We start from the raw sequence: 23,076 nt of genomic DNA, 5'->3' as shown, positions 1-23,076 counted from the left end.
ACCAAACTTTAATTTAGCCGTGATTTATCTCAGCTTTAAATGGGCCTAGGCTAAAATTTTGATTAGCCCAAATTTAACTGTGGCCTATATGGGCCTGCGCCCAAATTGACTTGGTTCAAACCTCCATTCACAAAATAGTCAAACCTTTATACAAGTGCCAAAACCCAGAAGTTGGTCAAAACGTCGTCGTTCTATTCACCCATCTAAAAGCTTCCGATTTTATCTCCACTATACAAGTGGCAGCCAGCCAAAAGCGCTGCATCAGCCTTCCAAACTAAACTGAACTAATACTCTCTCCGCATGTTCTCCAGTCGAACGAGCAGAGTTTGGTGTTGCTCTCGTTATCCATTTTCAGGATTTTGAAAACCAAAAACACTTTTGAATGGATGTGAATTGAAATTAATTTATGTACCTCTTTGAGTGAAAACAAAAAATATGCAGAATTTGGCTCTCAGTAAACCATTCGTTTCAAGAGGGAAATTTCCCTTGTTAGTCCTTGCTGATTCATTGCCATATGGTGGTAACTCATCTAGAAACCCCCTGTCACGTTCATGTAAGTTCTATCTTATCTTTACTAAAGTGTTTCTTCTCTTATTTTTTTTTTTCTGATTTAAATACGATGTCAACTGTGTGTATATGAATTTCTTGTTTTGCATTAATTTTGATGGGTAATTTTGAAGTCTGTTGGCGACAAAGAAATTTTACTTGTAGTAATTAAAGTGTTGTATGTTCATTGTTACACGATTTAATGAGTATTTGTTGAATTTGAGCTATCTGGGTTGAGGGTTTTAGAGGCAACTGATATTGGGTGTAATCAAAATCTGAAAAGTAACTCATGCATATTCACTTCTTCTCGATTTGTGCGTACCTCTGTTTGTTGTCGACAACAACGTCTTCACTTATCTGTAAACCAGTTTCTTTCTTTTTACTCTTTGCCTTTCTTTAATTTCTTAATTTCGAAATCTGATTGGATTTTTCCGTGTGTTGTGAGATAAAGGACCTGTTAACACTTTCTTCACCCACCTCCATCGAGTGGCTGGTTATGGTTCCTTGACTTTAGAGTAATTTTCCAGTATATATATAGGGTTCTTTAAATGAAAATATTATATTATAATTTCGTTATGGTCCACGATAATGACTTATTAGGGTATTTTTCTTGTTAACATTAAACAATAATGTATAGCTAAAAATTATAGAACCTGAAAACTTATAAATTACAGATATATATTATTGAGCTAAAGAGTGTCACTACAAAATATCATTACAATCAAGATTCATCCTAAGAACATGTTCCTTAAACAACTTGGGTTGCAAACCCTTTGTTAATGGTATGACAATTATGAGATCAGTACTAATGTGCTGAATGGACAGTGTCTAGTTCTGAACCTGCTCCTTAACTGCAAAATACTTCAATCCATTTGTTTGAAACCTCTAGAGTAGTTGTTGTTTTTGGAGAAGAATATTGTTGTGGAGATGTCATAATAAAATTTTAGTTGTCAGGCCATGGTGTTGACAACCCCAAACTCTGAAATGAATTTCCGCATTTATAACTCATGAATATGAATTGTAGCTTCAGAGCAAGCAACAAATTTTGCTTCCATTGTGGATGAAGCAATGACAAAATGTTTGACACTTTTCCATGAAACTTTCTTTCTGCTAATAGAAATAGATAACCAAAAGTGGACTACTTGTTATTGAGACATCCAACTGAGTATCCGACTATCTCCAGTTGATCAAATCTCCTGTATGTGAACGTGTAATTCTTTGATCATTGTAGTGCCTCAAAACTTTCCTTTTAGCCTTCTAGTGATCAATTCCTGGATTGCTTTGATGTCTTGCATATTATTCTTACTGCAAAGCTCATATCTTGTCTAGTATAAGTCTGCAGATTCATTTAGTTTTCAACTATGTAGGCATAAGGAATTGATTCCATTTCGTTTTGTTCTAATTCATTTTTTGGACATTGCATGAGACTAAATTTATCATCCTCTAAATGGGAATATCCTTGGTTGAACATTTACTTATATTGAACTTTTTGAGAATTTTATTGATATATGCTTTCTGAGATAGACCTATAATTCCTTTTAATCTTTTTTGGGATATATTATCCCAATGACGTAAGAAGCATTTCCCATATCTTTCAACTCAAAATTCTCTAAGAGAAAACTTTTACTCTCATGCAATATGCCTAAATAATTTGCTTTAAACAAACTATCATCAACATATAAGGCTAAAAATATAAATTTTCTCTCACTAATCTTTTGGTATATACAACTATAGCATTTTCCTTAATTCCAAAAGACATAACAATGATATTGAATTTAGTTTATCATTGTCAGGAAGCCTATTTTAGTCCATATATATTGACTTCTTAAGTTTACACACCACGTGACCTTTGCTTCCTAAGTGAAAACCTTCAAGTTGATCTATATAAACTTCCTCCTTCCATTCAGAAAGACCTTTTTCATATCTATTTTGCATAGCTCCAAATCATACTGAACCACCTTGCCACTTCAAACCCAAACAAAGAGAAAGAAACCCCATTTGGGTTTGCAATTTCTATGTCTTACATTAAACCCAAATGGGGTTTGATGCCCATTTTCTTTTTCATACATTGGATTCTTTAACTATGCTACATAACTTACTAATAGATTGAATTAGACATAAAATTGCAAGATTTCATCAATTTAGCAAAAGAAAATTAAAAAAAAAATATGAAACATTTTGCAAAATACATTTAGTTTTAGAACAACCATTCTCTAAAACCACATGTAACCAAAATCTAAAACATAATTAATATCACATAACATCGTAGGATTTTCAATAACTAGATAACTCATGCAATGTCAATTTTGTAAATTAGTTTCTCATTTCTCACTCTCTACCTTTGTTTAATTTTGGAGTCGGATTGACTTTTCCTTGTGTGAGAGGACCTGCTTATGTATTTGTTCATAAACACTTTCTCCACCAATGTCCATTGAGTGGGTGGTTATTATTAGCAGATTTAGGTAGCGTCAAGAAGGGTCACCTCCTTGACTTTTCAAAAAAATCCACAAGTTTAGAAAAATTGAAACTTAACCCTCTTTGAATTTTTAAAAAAATCCATAAGTTTAGAAAAATTTTCAGTTTTACTCGTCCTATTAGTTTCAATCATATAATATAACATATCCCTCTTTCCATCTTGATAAAAAGTGTTCTACTCTCACTCCAATTAAAACGAAAGTTGTTGTCAACCACTCTTCTCCTCTCAATTTTTGCTAGTGCCAAGTGTTAAACATTTCAACACACCTCTATCAAGATTCTAATTAAATAACTCTTACAATATGCCCTAAAGATGAAATCACGTTGAGGTTGTTTTGGAAAAAGAAAGAGCATCATGTCGATAAAATCACGTTGTAATATTCTATCAGAATATCAAAAAATGTCTAAATATATTGTTTTGTGATTTAATGAATTTATCAATGGATGAATGATAGTTCAGTTGTTTATAGAGGTGGATATGAATCGAATCGAGCTTGAATACTCTTTGACTCAAGTTCGGATTGAATAAAAAATAGTCTGACTTGAGTTTGACTTAAGTTAATCAAGCCAAAATTAAGAGTGGCTTGAGATTGGTTTGAATAAAAAATGGTTTGGTTCGGTTTAACTTAAGTTCAACTTAAATTTATGACTTGATTCGGTAACTCGAATTTGTGGGTTGGATTCATGGGTTGAGTTTGTGACTCATGTACAAAATGCATCATTTTGCCCATTATTTGAGTAAAATAATGTCACTTCATCAATGAACCATGAACTTGAATCACGAATCTATGCCACAAATTTGAATTATCGATTCAAGCCATGAATTCATATTGAACTTGAGCCACAAATTCAAACTACATATTTCAACTATGAATTTAAGTCAAATTTGAATCGAACACCTAAGCTTGAGTTTGATTTGATTTAAAAAAATAAGTCAAATCTTTCTATTGGAATTTAGCTTGAATTCGAACTAAACAAATTTGAATAGAGCTGAGCCGAATCGAACTGATTTTTGAGATTAAGCCAACTCGATTCGGATTTAACCCGGGTTGCTTGTATAGAAAAGAATGTATTTGATAATATTGATAATAAAGTCATTGTACAACACTTTCAAAAGATGAAATTACGTCGAAGACAATTATGAAGAAATTACTTAATGAATATTCTATTAATACAAATATTTGACTATTTGTTTTTATTTTGATATAAAATTCACCTGTGTTATTCTAACCATGACCCCCCTAAGTTTTATCTCTGGGTATATCACTGGTAGTTATGGTTTCGTGACTTTAGAGTAACATCCCAAATTTTTCAGGCCACTCAAGATAATGGGTTTATCTTACAAATGGGAACCCAAATTTCTGAAAGTGGACAATTTTAGTTTACTTAAAGTTAATGCTTATGCATCCCAGTTCTCCACAGAATATATTCTTGCATAAAAAGTTAACAAGTTTATGTGTAATGCTACACATTACAAAAGTTATCTCAAAAGCCACATTCCAAATGATGTGTCACCTTTCTGGCATTGTGATATCATTTACCAAATCACCAGTTCTTTTACAGCTCAACACCATATAGGATTACACATCACTCAGGATAAGAATTTTGGAATTACTTTTAGGATGTCTAGCATTATTACAAGTTTATTCACCTTGAGGTTTTACTTAATTATATGCAGGCTTCCTTTAATTCAGTTACTTTCTTAAATCTTTTCAGTTCTACTTTTTGCAAGTATATTTGGTGTTTATGGTTATTTAGCGTCATTATGTAACAGTATGCATAACTTGTTTCTAGTAAGATGTAGAGAAATATCAAGATTGAAGTCTTCACGGGGCAACGTCAAAGCCCAAGCATCTAATGTTGGTATTGGATCTGGGGGCTATGAAGGCAGAAAGGAAAATGACGATGAAAAGATCTTTGTCAGTCGTCCACCCAGTGAAGGTTCATCTGAAAAGTGAGTTACACTGAACTGAATGATCTTGTGATGCTAATGGATGATGAATTCGTATGGTCTAAACTTATAAAATAACATTTTGATTAGTGTTAATGATATCTCTCTATGTAGATTTTAATCTAAAATAAATCTTGAAAAGCAGTTCTGGATGTTAGTTGAACTTTGAGGGCATGGTACTGTACAGATAATTTAACAAGCAACAGAAAGATAAGAATCTAAAAGTAGTATCTTAAGATTCTAATGTACTAACTACTAATTTTATATGCAAAGAAGTAATCTAGTTCTCCTGCTGCCCTTGTTGCAGTTCCTGTTCTGTTCTAGTCTAATAGTTATTGTATTTTATTTGAATAACTTGAAAAATAGCCCTCCTTAGACGGTTCTAGATTTCCCTCTCTTGAAGAGATAGCATATTCCTGCATCATTTCCAATTTTATTAACATTTTTAAGATTGGGTTTTTCTGCCCTGCAGTTTACATTTTTACAAAACATTCTGTAGGATTTAGTTTGTCTTGACAAGAACCTATTTTCCAACTCTTCATATATATGTTCAGATTAGGTTATAGTTGTAGTTTGAGCTCATGAATTCAATGAAACTTGGCTTTTAGTTTTCAGGCACACATAGTAACCAAATTCTATTGGTAAACAAACTATTGAAAATGATGTTATATGTCATCAATCTTCTTGCAATTGGGCCACTGCTGATCACCTTCAGTTCAACTCTTGTATATATTTTCATGAATTTGCAGTCAAAAGCCTCCAGGTCGAATTCCATATCCTCTCTCTATTGCTATTGTGCTGTTTGGGTGCACTTTAGTATTTTCATTGATTGCCTTTGCCAAAGGAGGACCAATATCACTTCTAGCTGCAATCGCAAAGTCAGGGTTTACTGCAGCATTCTCATTAATATTTGTTTCTGAAATTGGGGACAAGGTATCTAATTTACCATTGAAATCTCATATTATCTTTCTTCTTCTACTAATCCAGCCACTTGGAGCTTTTTCTGGTGCTTTTAGACTCTGTGTGTATGTGTTTCTTTTTTTAGTGCATATGAATTATTGCTTATATATCTTAATCTTTTGGAATACTAAAATTTAAGGTTTGACAAATTTGAAGTACTACCTAGTTTTTTTTCTCAATAAGAAAACGGAAGTTCTAATTCTTGGTGGCATAGATGGTTAAATTACAAACAAAAAGTGGTTAAAAATACTTTTGAAACGCTTGCTATAAGGTTTTATTGATTTGAGTTGGCTTCATCTGTTTTACTAATTGCAAAGTCATTTTGTTTGATATCCAAAAAATAATAAAAGGAAAATGGAAAGTTTTCAACTTGTAATTGCCATTACATTTGAAATGTTAAGCCTGGAAATATATTGTTAAAGCTACTAAGTTTTTATTCTTAGGATGAGTACCCTATTGATTCTTCTTTCTGTGTAATATCTAGACCACTTTTATATGTGCCTGTAGTATTTGAAATTTTGTGCTTTTTTATCTGTCCAGACATTTTTTATTGCTGCACTCTTGGCTATGCAATATGAGAAAGGATTGGTATGTTTTCTTCTAACCTTTTTTACTTACTGCAGTTTGTCTACTTTCATTATTTGGTTTAGATCACTAGTTTGGTCTTTGATTTTATATGTGAAAACCTACATGTTTCTTCTGTTAACAAAAACTTTAGGATACATTTTTGTTTTCTTTTCTGTGATAAATAAATCATTTTAACTCAGAAAAGAGAAGTGAATGACACATAAAAAAATGTCTAAGCGTAGACAACCAAATCTAAAACCTATAATCATTTTTAGAAGATATACTTTACGGAGAAAGAGAGACTCATAGCAACATTATTACTGTCACTGCTGTAATTTCTAACTAATCAAAATTTAGTACTTCACAGGAAGAGAACATTTTCCTAGATTCCAGTTTTTATCTGAACCCAGGGTGTCCCAAACAAGTGAAAATGAATCATGAATTATATGAAATGCCAAATTTGAAGTGGTTTACTGATATTTCTGTGTGATTGATTGCATTAAAACTGTTGATTAGTTGCTTTTTGTGTAGGTTTCCCATGTCCACCATTATGTTTAAAAGAATTGACTGCAGGCCCTGATAGTTTGAGAAGTAGATTTGTTCACTTTTTTTATTCCTTTGGGTGAAGTGCCATTTGGAGTCTTGGGTTGATTGAGTCTTGCTTTTTGGATCCAGTTCTTGCTGTTGTTTTTCGTGGATAGCTTGACTTGAGTTAGAGCTTTTTTATATTTAGGCTTGTAGAGATTTTAGATGACTTTTTATTTATTATACAAACATAGGTACCATATATATACACACTTTTGCGTCCCTCTCTTAGGGTGAACTGACTTCTTTAGTGCATAACTGGTCCAATATTGTATTTCTCTTTTTCCTAAATTAATACAATTTCTTAATGTTTTTCATCCTCAAATGAAAATCAAGCAGGAGACTATCTATCTATGAGAAGGTAGAGCAACCATGGAAGGGTTGTAAAATTGTAACAGCTGGAAAGGGCACTGTTTAGATATCATATAGTCATGCAAATTAATAGTTCCTTGTAGGACATGACTTTTTGCTGGTCAAGCAAGGGATAAAAGTTCTATCTTGGGACTTTGATAGGAATCTCTAAAAAAGAACATATATTCCAATATGAAACAATGTTGGCAACAAAATATGTCAGTTCTCCCCAACGTCATAGCCTCCCACTCAACCAAAGACTACTCTAAACTCAAAGACAATATTTTTCTTTTTTCTTTTAAAAATCTAACTCCCCTTTATATATACTATCTATACCTACTATACATGTTTCATAACTCCTCAATCTCATTTATTTCATCTAAATATTATTCATAATTAATTATTAACCTATATAAATATTATCTCAATTAAATAGTATCTTAATATTCATATTCAAATATCAATTCCTATCAATTATTTAAATTAAAATATCAATAATCAATATCATTAGTATCATAATCACGATTAATCAACATTAATTAATTATTATAATCTACTATAACAATATTCGTCTTTTTGAAAACCATCTTGTCTTCAAGGTGAAAAAATGGAAAAGTTTTTATATTTGTTTTTTATTTTTTCCCTTTTTTTTATCCAAAAGCCAATTGTTGAAAAAATTAGAAAATTTGGTTAGGTTGATTTGGGCTTAGACTGCAAGTTGAGCTTAGGTGGTGGAGTATTAGGATTACTCAATTTGGTTTTGGATTGGGTCTAATTTATTGAATTGTGGGTTGGATTGATTTAATTTGGGTTGGATTGGGATTATCTAGATTGGATATCGGAATGGGTTTAATTGAGTTAGACTTGGTCTGGATTATTAAATGTGGGTGGGACGATTGAAATTGTGGAGCTTGTGTGAGTGTTGATGTTTGGGTGTAATTGAAATGGGTTTCAGTTTGAATTAAAGGATTTAGGTTCTGAACTGGGTTGGGTTGGTCTAATCATAAATTTTACTTTTCCATTTTCACATATCTTCATCATTATCTTCTTGTTTTGCTCCCATTGTTATAGAGACATGATAGTCAAGTGAATGAACAACTTACAATAATTGGATTTCATTAAAATCGACCAATTTTCCATCTGAACTTGTTGATTACAATTCTAGACATCTACCAGTTTTAAGATGTCACCAGAATCTTTCAATTTTCCATTTGGGCCATTGTCAAGTTTGAGGTTACTAAATCAACTTCTCCACACTTTTCTTGCTTCTTGTCACTCATGATCTATATACTGTCATCATTAGATTTGCCTTCATCCACTAGACATATTGTCAATGACTTGAATCTACAGCCATGATTTGGTCTTTTATTTGCTCACCAAACCAACAAACACCTTCCACTCTCATTCTTCACAAAATCAAGTTTGCTCATTCTTAGAATCACAACACTTTGATACCAATTTGATAGGAACCTCTGAAACAAAACAAATACTCCAACAATGCTAGAAACAAGAGGTATCAACTCCTCCAAAGCTCTTAGCCTTCCAATTAGTCAAAGACTTCTCTAAACTCAAAGACAATATTTTTCCTTCTTTATTCTACAATCTTAACTCCCTTTTATGTATACTGCACATACCTACCATACATGTTTCATAACTCCCCAATTCCATTATTTCACCTAAATGTAATTCCTAATAAATTATTATACTCTATATATATTATTTTATAATACGAAGAGTCAAGACTATATAAATCCTACACTAGTTGTCCATATTTTTTAATGTAGGATCCAAATCTCATACCTTGTATTTGGGATCCTTAAATATCACCACACTCCATAGCCCCGACGCCCATGCGGGTTGGCTGTGTGCTAGCTCCTTGCTAGCCTTGGACAAACACTGCAATGTCGGCGTTATTACTTGCGCCGCATGATTGCAATTGGGAGAAATGATAATGACTTTGATCCCAAATGATACGAACCTTAGAAAAATCACACTTTAAAAGCTAGCTATTGAGATAGGAGAACCCAAACTCATATAAATCCCACACTAGTTGTCTATACTTTCTAATGTGGGATTCAAGTCTCATACTTTACACTTAGAATTTTAACATTTTAATATTCAAATTCAAATATCAATAATCAGTAGTATCTAAATTATAATCATAATCAATAATAATTCATTATTATTATTATCTAATCCTAGCAAACTTACTATAGGGGTTTTGTAAGGTATGAAAAATGACTTTCTTGGGAAAAGCATTTGGCATGCTTCAATATCTTACAAGCTTATCTCTTTCTCTTCTCTTTTTCTTCATTTTTGTGGAGCTATATCCTTGAGTCAAATCATTACAACTGGGAAGTCAATAAAAACCATAATTACTAAGTGCAATAGTGCAATAGTAAGTGTTTTTGATTCATGTATTCTTCAGGGTATGCCTCATTAAGTGTTAAAATTTTTGGTGATAGTTAAAGAGATACAATAGTACCATAATTGTTGATGCATAGAGAGTTCCGCTGCCATATGCCATTTTGAACATCTCAAAGTTGAGAAATGGTAGGTCCATTGATGGAGGGAAACTTCATTTAAGCTAAATGAAATGTTAGTAAGGTTGCTTATCTGTTTACACTAGATTTACTTCTTTTGTGGGAAACTTTGGATTTCAAGCAACAGACCTAAGTATTGAGCTTTCCCTTCCATAATCTGCGTATAAATTTGTTATCCCTCCTTTTCGTAATCTGCTTGAATTTATAAAAATTCAAATAATGAAAGGTAGGGATCCTGCGGGTTTTTGTATCAGGACCTTCCTTTTCTTGGTGTTTGGGTACAAATAGTTAGGCTACTGAAGCTGCTGCTATAGATATTAGCCATTGGAAACCACTAACTAATTTAATATAATGTTCAAATTATTGCCAACAATGTTTAGTAATATCTGAATTTTTGGAATCCCGTGGGGCTATAATTCTTTTCATTTGGGACTAGATTTTGTTCTCACAATGTTTTATGTAATCAAGGTTCTTCTGGGATCAATGGCTGCTCTTGCTCTAATGTCAATTCTGTCAGTTATAATAGGAATAATATTTCATTCGGTACCCGCTCAATTCCAGACCAGTAAGATATAATTGTTACTTCTCTCTCTCTGTACAGAATTGCTAATATTTATGTCTGTTAATTATTTCTGAAGAAATATTTTGATGTTCCTGTATTAAATTCTTTTGGTCATTGCAACAGCCTTGCCAATTGGAGAATATGCAGCAGTAACTCTACTGATGTTTTTTGGCCTCAAATCAATAAAAGACGCATGGGACCTTCCTTCAAATGTAGCTAAGAGTGGTGACAAAAGTGGCCCTGAACTGGATGAATTTGTTGAAGCTGAAGAACTTGTGAAACGGAAGGTAATATCCTAATTTTGAATCTTTCATGGTATAATATTCAGAAATGAATTTATATTATTATGGGTGCATGTTTTCAAGATGCATTTCTGAGGTACAAGGGGAAAATTGCCCAATGGTTTTCGCTATACATCTGTATGTCAACCTGTCTGTTTGTATTGCATCTGTGTTGGTTTAAATCGGAAAGAAATAACAATGAACTGTGCCTTCAATGTCTTCAGGTTTCAAAACGGCTTTCCAATCCACTGGAGGTAATCTGGGAGTCATTCAGCCTGGTGTTTTTTGCTGTGAGTATCTTTTACTTCTGAATTGCTGTAATATTAAGGATTGGGTGAAAGAGGCTGGCATCAAGTTTTCTTTTCTTCTAGCAAACTTTAATACAAATCCACCATACAACTCATTGATTTAGATCTCTGTGAACAGTCTTTCTAGCCTCACTTTGTACTGGAGGTTGCTTCTGTCATGTAATACAAAAAACAAGTTCTTATCAATGGTTTTATTTAACAAACAAGGCAAGCAGTCTCTTTGTATACAATCAATATAGGTGGTACAAAATCCCAAAAGTTTGTAGCTTGAATTTTTTATTTTTTTCACTGCTTTACTAATCACAAATTGACAATTTGGTCAGGGCATGGTCATGCACAAGGTTTTATTTTCTGAATTATGGATCCCAAATATTACCATTTTTCTAATTATTTTTTATTTCTAGGAATGGGGGGATCGCTCTATGCTTGCAACAATTGCTCTCGGTGCAGCACAGGTGAGCATCTTGCTTCTCAGAATTTTAAACCCTATATATATAATGCCGTAATAGTAACTCAATTGTACCATAAAGGTGCATTTGATTACCATACATAAAGATGGATTACTTTGAAGATTACTGTCCATGTTTGATAAAAATCAGTAAGTATAAATCATTATTATATTTATTGAATATAATAAAAGAATATTAAGATTTTATTTTACTTAAATATCTTTGAGAATAATTGTTTTATAATATTTTTTATGTTACTTGTTATATTAATTGGAAATAAGGGTATTTTTGTCTAAAAAAAATAATAAGAAATGATAAAATTGAAATAAAATCAAGATTACATTGATAATCTTTTAATATATAAAGTAAATGTGATAACCATATCACATCTTGTATTACCTTTTATATTACTTAACATATCACCATTAGAAATATAAGAGTATCGAAATATTTTATAACTTAACAAGACAAACAAAATAATATCAGTGATTAAATATAAATTACCAGAATAATCTCTTTTTACCTTGAACCAAATCCCACTAAGTATTTTATTTCATTTTACAGTCACCTTGGGGTGTAGCTAGTGGAGCAATTGGTGGACATTTACTTGCAACATCTATTGCAGTTATGGGGGGAGCTTTTCTTGCCAACTACATTTCTGAAAAACTGGTAGGAGCCTGAAAAAAATACCTTTTTCCTTGGTTGTTACTATTAATGAGGTTTCAGTTGAAAATTCATGCAACTGGCTTTATTTTGAATCAGGTTGGGTACTCTGGTGGAGTGCTGTTTCTTGTTTTTGCTGTGGCCACATTTTTTGGGGTTTTCTAGTTTGTTATAGGGAATGGTTACTAGAAAAAGAGGTGAAGGAGCTTGGAATCAAGAGTATATCTGTATTTGAAAAGCAAAAGTAAAAAGAGAGATGTAGAATTGTGCAGCCATTTTTTCATGTCTTGACAATGAAGACTACATGATGGTTTCAAGCTATGGATTTGTATGTGCAAGAGAATGCAAAGTTGGTCTATCTTTTTATATTTCAGAAGAGTATAATTTTATTATAAATGTATTTATATTCATTTAAATAGAGCAATGAACTAGTTTCTTGATTCATTAAACAGAAATCATCCTGCTTTGGTTATTATTTCTTCTATTTTATGTATAGCAAATGGGAGACCTGACGATTTATGTCATCAGATTTTGTTCGTATCGTATTAGTTTAGATTTAATGTTAGAAACTTTTAACTTTAACACAATCTGAATTTGAATTACATCAAAATATTTTAACTTTAATTCAATTATTTAATATTCATGTAGATTCGATCCGACTTAAATTGATTGGAATTTATTTTTTGTTTCTATTTTTTAAGATATTTTTTTTGCTTCAATTTCTTCACCAAATTAGTTAAACCTATTATTAATAAAATACAAACTATAACATTTTGTTTTATTGATAAATGATCTAAAAATTTACATAATATGACTTTTAAAACACGTTAATAATCTGATTAATCAAATTAAATTTTTTTCTATTAAATAATAAAATAAAATATTTAAATAAAAAATATAAGTAATTATAATTATACAATAATATAATTATATACACTTTGTAATAATTTCAAATTTTTATTATAAAGATTCAATATATAATTATAATATGAGTGAAAACTTTTAAAATACGTCTATACTCTAACTAATCAAATAAAATGATTACTATATAATAATAAAATAAAATACTTAAATTAAAATAAACAATAATATGAGTAATAGTAATTATACGAAGATAAAACTATATGCAATTTATAAAGATTGCAACTGTTATTAATATTGTTTTTTAACATTTTATAATTTATCTATAACGAATTCAATTAAAATAGCAAATCTTCAAAACATTCGAAACGATTCGGATCATCTTGTGTTACTTTCATATAAACTTTCACACTATCTGATTTAATTTCAAGTTGTGTTGAGTTGACCTAAAATAAATTTTATATTAAAAAACTCAATCCTAATCTGATACTTTTCGTATCTTGTTGTGTCGTGTTGGATTAACGAGTCTTATTGAAAATTAACAACTATAGCAAATGGGTTAATTTCATTAGAAATATTTATATGTCAATGACACTACCAATTTTCATAAACGTTATATGACATAACAAAAACTCCCTAAATAAAGTTTAGAGTAATCCTAGTGTGATGTGTTATAATAAAGTTTATTTTTGACTTATTTGATCTGTAGTTGTAGACTCTCAGAGTTTACTATAAAGATTCTTCGGGTTAATAAAAAAAACTCCCTTAATATATCAAAAAAATTGTTACAAATAATTTCAGAGATTAATAAAATTGATGAAACACTAAAATTTTCAAGAGAAAAGATTTGTGTTTAAATCTTTATTATATTTGCACAATGATTATAAGTCTGATCATTTGCCTTTCTATACTGTTTGAACACTTTTTTTTTTTTTTAAAAAACAAAATTATATTTTAGATTAAAATTAATGTTTAAGAATTCAGCAGCTGAAAAATAGTAATTTAGTGTAGTAGAAATTTGTGCTGACTAGAACTGTCATCCTCTGGTTATATTTTGAAAAAGAAAGAACCAAAGGCAAAAAAAAAAAAGGAGACTATCTTCTTGACAATCAGCTGGTTGGTCCAGAAGTTGCCACGCACCATGTACATCTACTTTATGATCTTGGGAATATGTTCTACTTGGTTATAACCATGACTTTAAAATTGGTGTTGATGGAGCCATTCCCTCTCTATTTTGGCCATTATTCTACGCCCAACAAACTCTTATCAATCTGCCATAACCATCATGTCTTTAACAAATATCAAATCCATTACTGCCACCTAAAAAATCCCAGAAGGAGGAAGCCATTCTTGTTGAACATAAATGGCGATAAAAGGAGATTATCATCAATAACAGCTGCTTCAACAGCAGGAGGAGGAGGAGGAGGAGGAGGAGGAGGAGTTCCACTTCCACCACTGGATTTGACAGAAGATAACGTTAGACTAGTCATGGCCGAAGCTCGCGTTGAGGCAAGTTGCTTGTTTTTTTTAGACTTTTACCATGCTATAAGAAAATGCAAAATGAAAGAAATTTTGTGGTTGTAATTGCAGCTCGCACAGCTCTTTGACACTTCTGTTGGCATAACAGGTGATTTGAATCCTTTGCTTTCTTAGTAATTATTATATGCATGTTGTTCTGGTGAGATTGAAAAATAATCATCATAAAAAATGTTATAGGAGTGGCTGAACTAGCTGAATTGGATGGACCATTTGTGAAGATTAGTCTGAGGGGTCGGTTTTGGCACCAACGTTCCACTGTTGTTGCCAGACTTGGCAATTATTTGAAGCAGAGAATTCCAGTAAGTCTTAAAATTGCTGATTTGAGAAATAGTATTGAATTATGTAATGATTTTGTTGATATTGTGTCGCAGGAAATCTTGGAGGTAGACATTGAAGATGAGAAACAACTGGATGACAGTCCAGAAAACTTTTAAGGACTCGGTGCTAATTTCTTTACATGTTTGACACTTCCACCACCTGCATTTTAGTCCTCTTCGGAAATTCAACTTTTACAGTTGATCCCAATGTCATTCAGATTTCATCCCTGAAGGTGCTTCAACAAAGCCTTTTAAGTACATGAACGAAGTGTAGAATTGTCATCTACCGGCCAGTATTGTTCAGGCAATGCTGACGATTTTCCAGGAATGTTTCTAATTTTTCTATCAGTTGAAAAGGAAAATAAATCATTATGTAATACAGTTGGATCTTTCTTGATAGAGCATCATGGAAATGATTCCTTTTACATCAAAACACAGGTCTGTTTGTTGATCTACAATAATCCCACATTGAATGAGCTACACTTTCATTTTGTCAAAAAATGAGAGGGCTGCGGTTAATTTTTACAAAGCTTTGAATTGGAAGGGAAGCTCAAAGCTGGTCAAGGATTTTTTTTCTATTTCATTTTCTTTTTCACCATACCATTTGGTGGGATTGTGGTCTAAAGATCAGTCAATCATACATGACCGAGACCGAAAATTACCATATGAGAGCAGATTAACTAGATGTTTTTCAAGTCTTCTTGATCCCGGACCAGGCCTCAAAACATCAGCATCAACCCAAACTTAATATGTGTTATTCCCAGATTCACCCAAGCACCATCCACCAGGTACAACTTGGCCAGGGTTACGATTTAAAATTTCTACATCAATGCGGTCCAGCACTGGATCATCATACTGGAATTGTGAGCCAAAGACTTGTCCAGACTAAACATCGTTCCTTTTAGAGGACTTGTCCAATGCTATATGCAGCAAATTGTGGCTTATGATAGTCCTGTTGAACTGATGAAAATTACAAAGGATGATCAGAAGATAGTTGGAAAGTGAACTAGGTATGCTTGTTAAATACATCAGCAGAATCCTAGGAAAATTGTATGTACACAAAATGCAGAATTCAACAAAGTTACGATTCAAAATTGAAAACGATGGAACTGCAAAAGAAAAAAGAGTATGACCTGTTAGTTCTACATCATCCATTGTCAAGTGAGAAGTCTTAATACTAAAGATTGATGATTGATTGTCAGCTAGCCCAAAATTGTGTAGTGGTTATATTGATTTGCATAAGATGCAATGACTCCATCAAAAGGTTGAAATTTTAAATAAGTTACATTCCGCAAAGAGCTACCTATGTACTATAAGAATATAAGGGGTCAGGAAAGATTAACAAATCTTAGTATAACAGTGAGAGAGCTTCAATTATCCATGGTTTTATTCCTGCCAGAGCCCAAAGGCAGTCATCACCATCTTTGCATAGAAAAGGGCATGAGTGGCGGAATCTTAAATAGGTCGAAGAGTGGAACTAACAAACTTTATATGACACATACTGTAATGGCATTCTGTTTAAAAGATAACGGTACGTCACAATATATTACCTATTAATCCTGATTAGAGCAATGTTATACCAAATCTTTCCACCTCATTGACTTTAATAATGTTTACAAATGAGTGATACGAATTAATAAAATGTAGCAATGCAGCTCAATGTTAGCTGCATGACTTGAATAGTGATATGCAAATAAGGAAGAGTAGTGATAATCAGAGTCATTTATTTGCTTCAGTAAAGATAATGAAAGCCAAAAACAGAAAGAAGAAAAACTATCATAAAAATTCTTTCGGTAACTGCGAGTTTGCCTAGAAGCTCCCCAGACTTTGAATATACAACAGTCAACAGCAGCAATTCTGCTGCAGTAACACTCCCTGAAAACAGCTAAAATTGCCACCTGAGATTATAAAAGTTGAGATTTCCTTTTACACATGTAGCTAACATACAGGAGATGTCATATGGCTAAATTTTTATTTCTAGGATGACATGGAAACATCAGCAGGTAAAAAGTATAACATTGCAGTAGGCGTTATAGTATGTGTTTAGCAGGGAAGAGTTCCAAACAACATGAGCACAATAATATAAAGATATCCAAGAGTTTGTTCAGGCATTATAAATTGACCCATGGTTATATTGATATGCTACATCCAATGCTTGACTTACAAAAAATTTAATAGATGGAGGTACATTAGAGGTTAATGGAGAAAATGAAGAGAATTAATCTATGGTTGTCAGGCACATCATTAAGAAGTGTGAGCTAAAGTGAAGGATTCTAAATTAGACAATTGCACCAAGGATGTCTTGATGTGTTTGCTAGTTGCTACATTGTATGGTCTCAAAAGTAGTAGGTATTTAAATAATAAACCCATTATTTAACTGTAGATACTTTTGCCTAGAAAGAGTTCTGTGGTTTCTCCCATTGTATCTCGTGTAAACCTGTTAGGACCAAGGTTTATGTGAAGAAGAGGAGAGGCAAAAAGAAAAGGAGCACAAGTGGGAAAGCTTTAAAAGCACCAGATGGCAGAAATTCAGAGGAGAGACATACAGCAGACAACCAAGAAACATCATTGCCCAGACAATCACAAAACAGGACCACTGTGATCCTCAACGCTAAGGTGGCAACTCAAGGGAAGGCACGTGCTTATGGGATAGAGAATGAAATAGGCGGAGGAGGAGCAGAAGGCAGCAACCAAGAATTTGAGAGGAAAGCAGAGAAGAGCCCCAGCCTCTGGAAAGCTGGAGAATGAGTCTTGTGTCTTTGTTATCTTTTTATGTTCTGTTGGTTGAGTTGAGATAGTGAGACTGAGAGAGACATTGTTATTTTGAAAAGCTATTTGCATTACTGAGAATATTTTGAATATAATCTGACTTTCACAAACTACTGTTGTGTTGGAATACAATCTTGTTTTACAACAATATCTGTTTCATTACATTCTGCATTTCCATTCACAAGCACAAACAACCAAATCAGCCACCTTCAGCTCCAGCAAGATCATCCGAACAGCAGCAGTTTCCTTGGTTCCCCATCAAGTTTGTAACAAAATCTTGTCTCCTAGTGTTTTCATGATTCATTTTCAGGAATAATTGTTATACTTGCTGGTTGCTGTAACAGGTTTAATGAATTAGTTTCTATTGCTAAGTTTTCATATTTAAGCTTTCTTAGATTAGACACTTGTCCGTTTTTGGATTAAGCGATCTGATGGATTGTCCATAAAAAGCTAATCTTGGATTTCCAACTCAACTCTAGACTGACAACTGACAACAAGTGTGGTAATTATTAGCCATAACATTTCAATCAATTATAAGAGGGGGTGAGCTACAAATTTTTACCTCTTGTTGATTGAGGAATAACGGGAGCTTAGATCTGTGAGCTCTCTACACATCACCACTATGGAGTAATTACTACCATTTAAGTAGAACGATCTCTCATAAACGAGACTCCTGACTCTTGTTCACTAACATTTCACCCACTGACCAGATTTTAACAGCTACTTTCTGAATATTGTTCTCACCACTGACAACAACTGAACAGAGACAGATTGCTTTAATTTTATGTTTATCCACAAATTTTGGTAAACCGTTCTCATACTATAATCTGACTATGACTTGCTAAGGTCCAATTAATAAGTAAAAGCCTGACAATCTAAGCTCCGGCACACCCCATTCAATAGAAGCACCACCACAAACAAAACCATAATTATCATCATGAAATTAGTATAATAAGGGAATTCAGACTGCTTGTTTTAAGATATATTTAAAATACAACTTGTCCCGATAAGTAAGCTTACACAGAAAGTCAAAAAATATTATTTAACTTTTAACTTAATGCAAAAAAGAAGAAGAAGTTTTAAGGTCATAACTGCTTCCAATCCCAGTGCTCCAAATGCGACTTTGAGTCTGGGACCAGTAAACAGTTAAAGTAACTAGAAAAATAAAAAACAACAAACTTGACTCTATGCTTAACTCCATCAAATTTGAGTATAATGGTTGCTGAATCTACCAAATAATGCAGCCTCATAATGCTGCAACAATTTCTCATTCGCTTTCTTAACCTCTTCTTTCCACCTTTTTTATAAAAAACATGCATTTTCCTTGTCCCATTTAACCAGCCAAAACGAAAAATTCTAGATTTACTGGGAAATCACTTGGTCTAAATAAGTAAATGTAAGATAATGCAATTAATATTCTCTTAAGTAAAAAATAGTTGTTCAATTGACAACTTTGCTAGAAAATGATTGCCAGAAATATTTCAGACTTGGTAATTGTGTTCAAAGGGGTTTTCATGTCTATTGTTAGTTGCTCATTAGCCTTGCCCACATTATCTCACCAAAATAGAATGTATGAGCCAAAAGTATAAAAAGTTTATTAAAGAAAGAGAAAACAAACGCCTAAAAACAATCTGCAAACTTTGTCAAATCCCCTCTTTGGAATTGCCTAAATACAAAAGGCACTAAAAAGTGCTTAAAATGCAACAAAAAATTGTAGAGTTATGTTTAGTTGAGTCAAAACTGCTTCATGTGCCTATTGCTTCAAAAACAACTGGAGTTTGGAACCAGTAATCAGTAAAACAAACTGTAAAATTAACAAGAAACAAGCTTAACTCCTTTCTGTGAACTCCATCGAATACCAAAAGCATAGTTTCTAAATCAACCTAATTTACTTTCTTGACCACTAGCTTTCTTCTTCTTTTCTATGTGCAGTTTCCAAGTCGCATTTTACCGGATCCAAATTGAAAAGTCTATTTAAACTGGATAACCAATTGGTCTAAATAAGCAAATTTAAGATGATACAAAATAAAATTTTCTCCTCAGTAAGCAGTAAAAATTTGTTTCATTGCTAAGAAATTTCAGTCTTGGTAATCATGTTCAAAGGATTTCTATGTCTACTGTTTGCACAATAGCCTACTCCTATATTTTCCTCACCAAAACACAATGCAAGAACCAAAACTGAAAAAAAAAACTCATCAAGAAAAGAGAAAAGAAAATACACACCTGAAAACAATCCGAAAGTGTTGGGCAAATCCCACTTTTGAGTAACATAAAACATTGGAGATTTTTCAGAAAGATAAAGCCCTAGATCAACAACTATTCACCTCAATTTACAGGACCTATAACACCAAAACGCACTCATACCACAAATAATCACTTAAACAACAATCATTACATTATTATCAACCTGCAGACTGAATAAAAAAACCACAAATCTAAGACGTGAATTCATGGAACTTACTCTCTCTAGCCAATGTAGCTGGTGTAATTCACAAAGTTTAGTCCTTTAGGTATATACGACAATATATGAAGAAGATCTGAAAAACACACAAAACAAAAGATAAACACCAATGAAATATGAATTTGTTCAGAAACCTTATTACCCAAACTAAAAATCGGTAAAAGCCCGTAACTTTATAACGATGCTAGTAAAAATAAAAAATAAATGATTTTCCTAACACAAAATGCCGCCCAAAATAAATTAAAAAAATACCATCTTGTGTAACAAGCAGATAATCAGCGGCATTTAAGCTGACAAACCGATCCCAGTTCTTAGATAACTTCAATAGTATCGATGCAACATGAAGGACGGAAGAAATCGTGGAACTCCCACTCGAGTAATTAAAACCAGCTTTCCCAATCACATCCACATTCTGAGAAGATCTAAAAATGAGAACCAACCGATCCCTTTGCGGAGCCGACGGGACCGAATGGAGAAGAAAGAGGTGGCGATGATGGCCGCAGTGAGGGAAGAAAAAGTTATCACCGGAAGCCACTCTATCAGAGCCAGGTTTCGATCCTGGGACCTGTGGGTTATGGGCCCACCACGCTTCCGCTGCGCCACTCTGATTGTTGATGTGCACTCTTAAAACATAGGTTTTAACACTTTTACTCTGATCAGATTGTTTGACATAACACTTCCTTAGTAACATTTTGAACTTATTTCGTATATTTATACAAAATTTTGAGTATAAAATTGATATTATTGATTATATATCATCAATAACTGAGTAATATAAAATGAAAAATAATATAACACTCATCATATGATAATATATCATTTATATATTTAAATATGTATTCAAAATTATGTGTATATATCATTATTCGTATTTAAATATAAGAGTTTCTCCTGTCAAACTTGGTCCACTATTATTGAAGGGTGGAAAGAGTATTTCCACCTAAATAACAAATTCCCATTTTAAAAGTTTCAAAAAGTTAAATTCTCACCCATTATCTATTTTCATTTGTAAATTTTGTTAAGTGAAAGGGTAAAAATGTTATTTTACATAATTTTTTTGTATTTTCTCTCTATTTTATTATTTTTCCTTTTTTTAATTTACCCCTCTTATTTTTCTATCTTCCCTTTTCAAAAATTTTGAGGACAAATTATTATTTTTAAAGATAAAAGAGGTGTTAATGAAATTTTTATGGATTTTTGAAATTCAAAAAATTTAGGGGTATTATTGAAATTATTAAAATTTTAATATGACCCTTAATATTTTCAAAAATGACAATCATACCCTAAAGAACTAATCAAAATACAATATTTTAAAATTGGTTAAAGTTTTGATTTTTTTTAGGAGTTTAAATTATAAACTTTTAAATTGGTAAAAATATATTGATAATTCGATATCTATATTAAGTGTTAATGAGAATATATAATTTTAATAAAAGAGTAAAATAATCAATTAACAAAATTTAACAGATTTACTAATAAAAGTGAAAGATAGGTGAAATTTTAACTTGTTAAAACTAGAAAGATGAGAATTTGTCATTTTATCAAACTTTGGATGGAAAAGAAAGAGTCATTTGGCCTTATTGAAATTTATATACTTAGGTTACTTTTTATTCAAATAATATTTTATTACCAAAAATAAAAAATTACTAGAAAGATGTTATAAAGATAATATCCAAGTATATAAAGATAATGAGATTAAAACAAAAGTGAGAGAAAAAGGAGAAGAAGAGCAGAAGCTATTCAAGGAAAAATGCTTTCCCGGATGAAAAGAAGAAGAATGAAGAAAAGCAATATGCAATTAAATTGAGAGAAAAGTATCTCTACAAATGAAAGAAGAGGGCTTTATATAGAAAACCTGCTGCCCCATTTTTTAACTTTAATGCATGCTTATATTCTTATATTCACACTAATTTGTCAATCTTGCCTACATGGTGGAAAATCCACTATATATAACACTCCCCCTTGGATTTCCACCACTCACAGATAATTATATTAACTTTGCTAAGGAAAAACTCAGTGGGATAAAAGCCAAAGCAAAGGAACATAATTATTAAATGTCTTATAAGTTGGTGTTGAACGTACTTAAACTGGCTCATTAAAAACCTTACTAGGAAAACCCAGTAGGACAAAACCTAGTGAAGGAAAAAAGAGTACATGACACCTTTTGTCCAATATTGGATAAACTTCCAAATTTTGCCTAATGAATGCTCCCCCTGATGAACGCTCCCCCTTTTTGTAGTAGGATTAACTTGGTTGCTTGTTGAGCCGTCACATGTCGATGTTATACAGTAACTTCTCAAATGTTGATATCGGTAATGTCTTAGTGAACAAATCTGCAAGATTCTCATTGGATCTTATTTACTTGACATCAATCTTTTTACTCTGCTGGAGCTCATGAGTGTAAAAGAACTTCGGTGAGATATGTTTGGTTTTGTCTCCTTTGATGTATTCACCTCTAATTTGAGCAATACATGCTGCATTGTCTTCATATAATATGGAAGGAGTGTCTGTTGTAGAAGGAAGACTGCATGCATTTCGAATATGATGGATGACAGACCGTAACCATATACATTCTTGGTTGGCTTCATGGTGAGCTAAAATTTATGAATGATTTGAAGAAGTTGCAACCAAGGTCTGCCTGGTGGAGCGTCATGATATAGCTGTGTCATTATAAGTGAAAATATATTCCATCTGAGAACGGGCCTTATGGGGGTCAGAAAGATAACCAACATCTGTATATCCAACCAAACTAGGATTTTTAAGGGATTTGACAAAATAAAATAATCTCAAATCTCTAGCTTCACATAGGTAACGGAGTATTTGTTTGATTCCGTTCTAGTGGCGACGAGTTGGTGCAGAGCTAAATCCGGCCAATAAATTAACTGCGA

General features: G+C 32.4%; 2 protein-coding genes, 1 long non-coding RNA gene and 1 other non-coding gene across 4 annotated transcripts; 2 read left to right on the top strand and 2 right to left on the bottom strand.

Moving 5' to 3' along the window:
- The first annotated feature begins 234 nt into the window (after positions 1–234).
- Positions 235–12,685, top strand: LOC123211706 (protein PAM71-homolog, chloroplastic-like). Its single transcript, XM_044630548.1, has 10 exons — positions 235–553; positions 4,816–4,975; positions 5,722–5,905; positions 6,473–6,520; positions 10,447–10,543; positions 10,664–10,827; positions 11,046–11,111; positions 11,534–11,584; positions 12,143–12,247; positions 12,341–12,685. Exons 1-10 carry the CDS (start codon positions 436–438, stop codon positions 12,404–12,406), a joined length of 1,059 nt encoding a protein of 352 aa, XP_044486483.1. The 5' UTR covers positions 235–435; the 3' UTR covers positions 12,407–12,685.
- Positions 12,686–14,273: 1,588 nt separating this feature from the next.
- LOC123212581 lies at positions 14,274–15,391 on the top strand. Its single transcript, XM_044631757.1, has 4 exons — positions 14,274–14,611; positions 14,693–14,729; positions 14,819–14,940; positions 15,013–15,391. The coding sequence occupies exons 1-4, from the start codon at positions 14,294–14,296 to the stop codon at positions 15,073–15,075; spliced, it is 540 nt and encodes a 179-aa protein (XP_044487692.1). The 5' UTR covers positions 14,274–14,293; the 3' UTR covers positions 15,076–15,391.
- Positions 15,331–20,830, bottom strand: LOC123212582. The gene is made up of 3 exons (XR_006501566.1): positions 20,441–20,830; positions 20,189–20,264; positions 15,331–15,918 (listed from the first exon to the last, which is right to left on the bottom strand). It is a non-coding gene; the product is annotated as an uncharacterized LOC123212582 (long non-coding RNA).
- Positions 20,726–20,797, bottom strand: TRNAM-CAU. Its single transcript has one exon. It is a non-coding gene; the product is annotated as a tRNA-Met (tRNA).
- Positions 20,831–23,076: the final 2,246 nt, after the last annotated feature.

Source organism: Mangifera indica, chromosome 3 (assembly GCF_011075055.1).
Source record: "Mangifera indica cultivar Alphonso chromosome 3, CATAS_Mindica_2.1, whole genome shotgun sequence".
Lineage (NCBI taxonomy): Eukaryota > Viridiplantae > Streptophyta > Magnoliopsida > Sapindales > Anacardiaceae > Mangifera > Mangifera indica.
This window is presented reverse-complemented; position numbering and strand designations above follow the sequence as displayed.

Coding starts and splice junctions, on each gene's coding strand:
- LOC123211706 (XM_044630548.1), top strand. CDS start 436: ATGCAGAATTTGGCTCTCAGTAAACCATTCGTTTCAAGAGGGAAATTT. Junction 554..4,815: donor AAACCCCCTGTCACGTTCAT/GTAAGTTCTATC, acceptor ACTTGTTTCTAG/TAAGATGTAGAGAAATATCA. Junction 4,976..5,721: donor AGTGAAGGTTCATCTGAAAA/GTGAGTTACACT, acceptor ATGAATTTGCAG/TCAAAAGCCTCCAGGTCGAA.
- LOC123212581 (XM_044631757.1), top strand. CDS start 14,294: ATGACTTTAAAATTGGTGTTGATGGAGCCATTCCCTCTCTATTTTGGC. Junction 14,730..14,818: donor CACTTCTGTTGGCATAACAG/GTGATTTGAATC, acceptor AAAATGTTATAG/GAGTGGCTGAACTAGCTGAA. Junction 14,941..15,012: donor ATTTGAAGCAGAGAATTCCA/GTAAGTCTTAAA, acceptor ATTGTGTCGCAG/GAAATCTTGGAGGTAGACAT.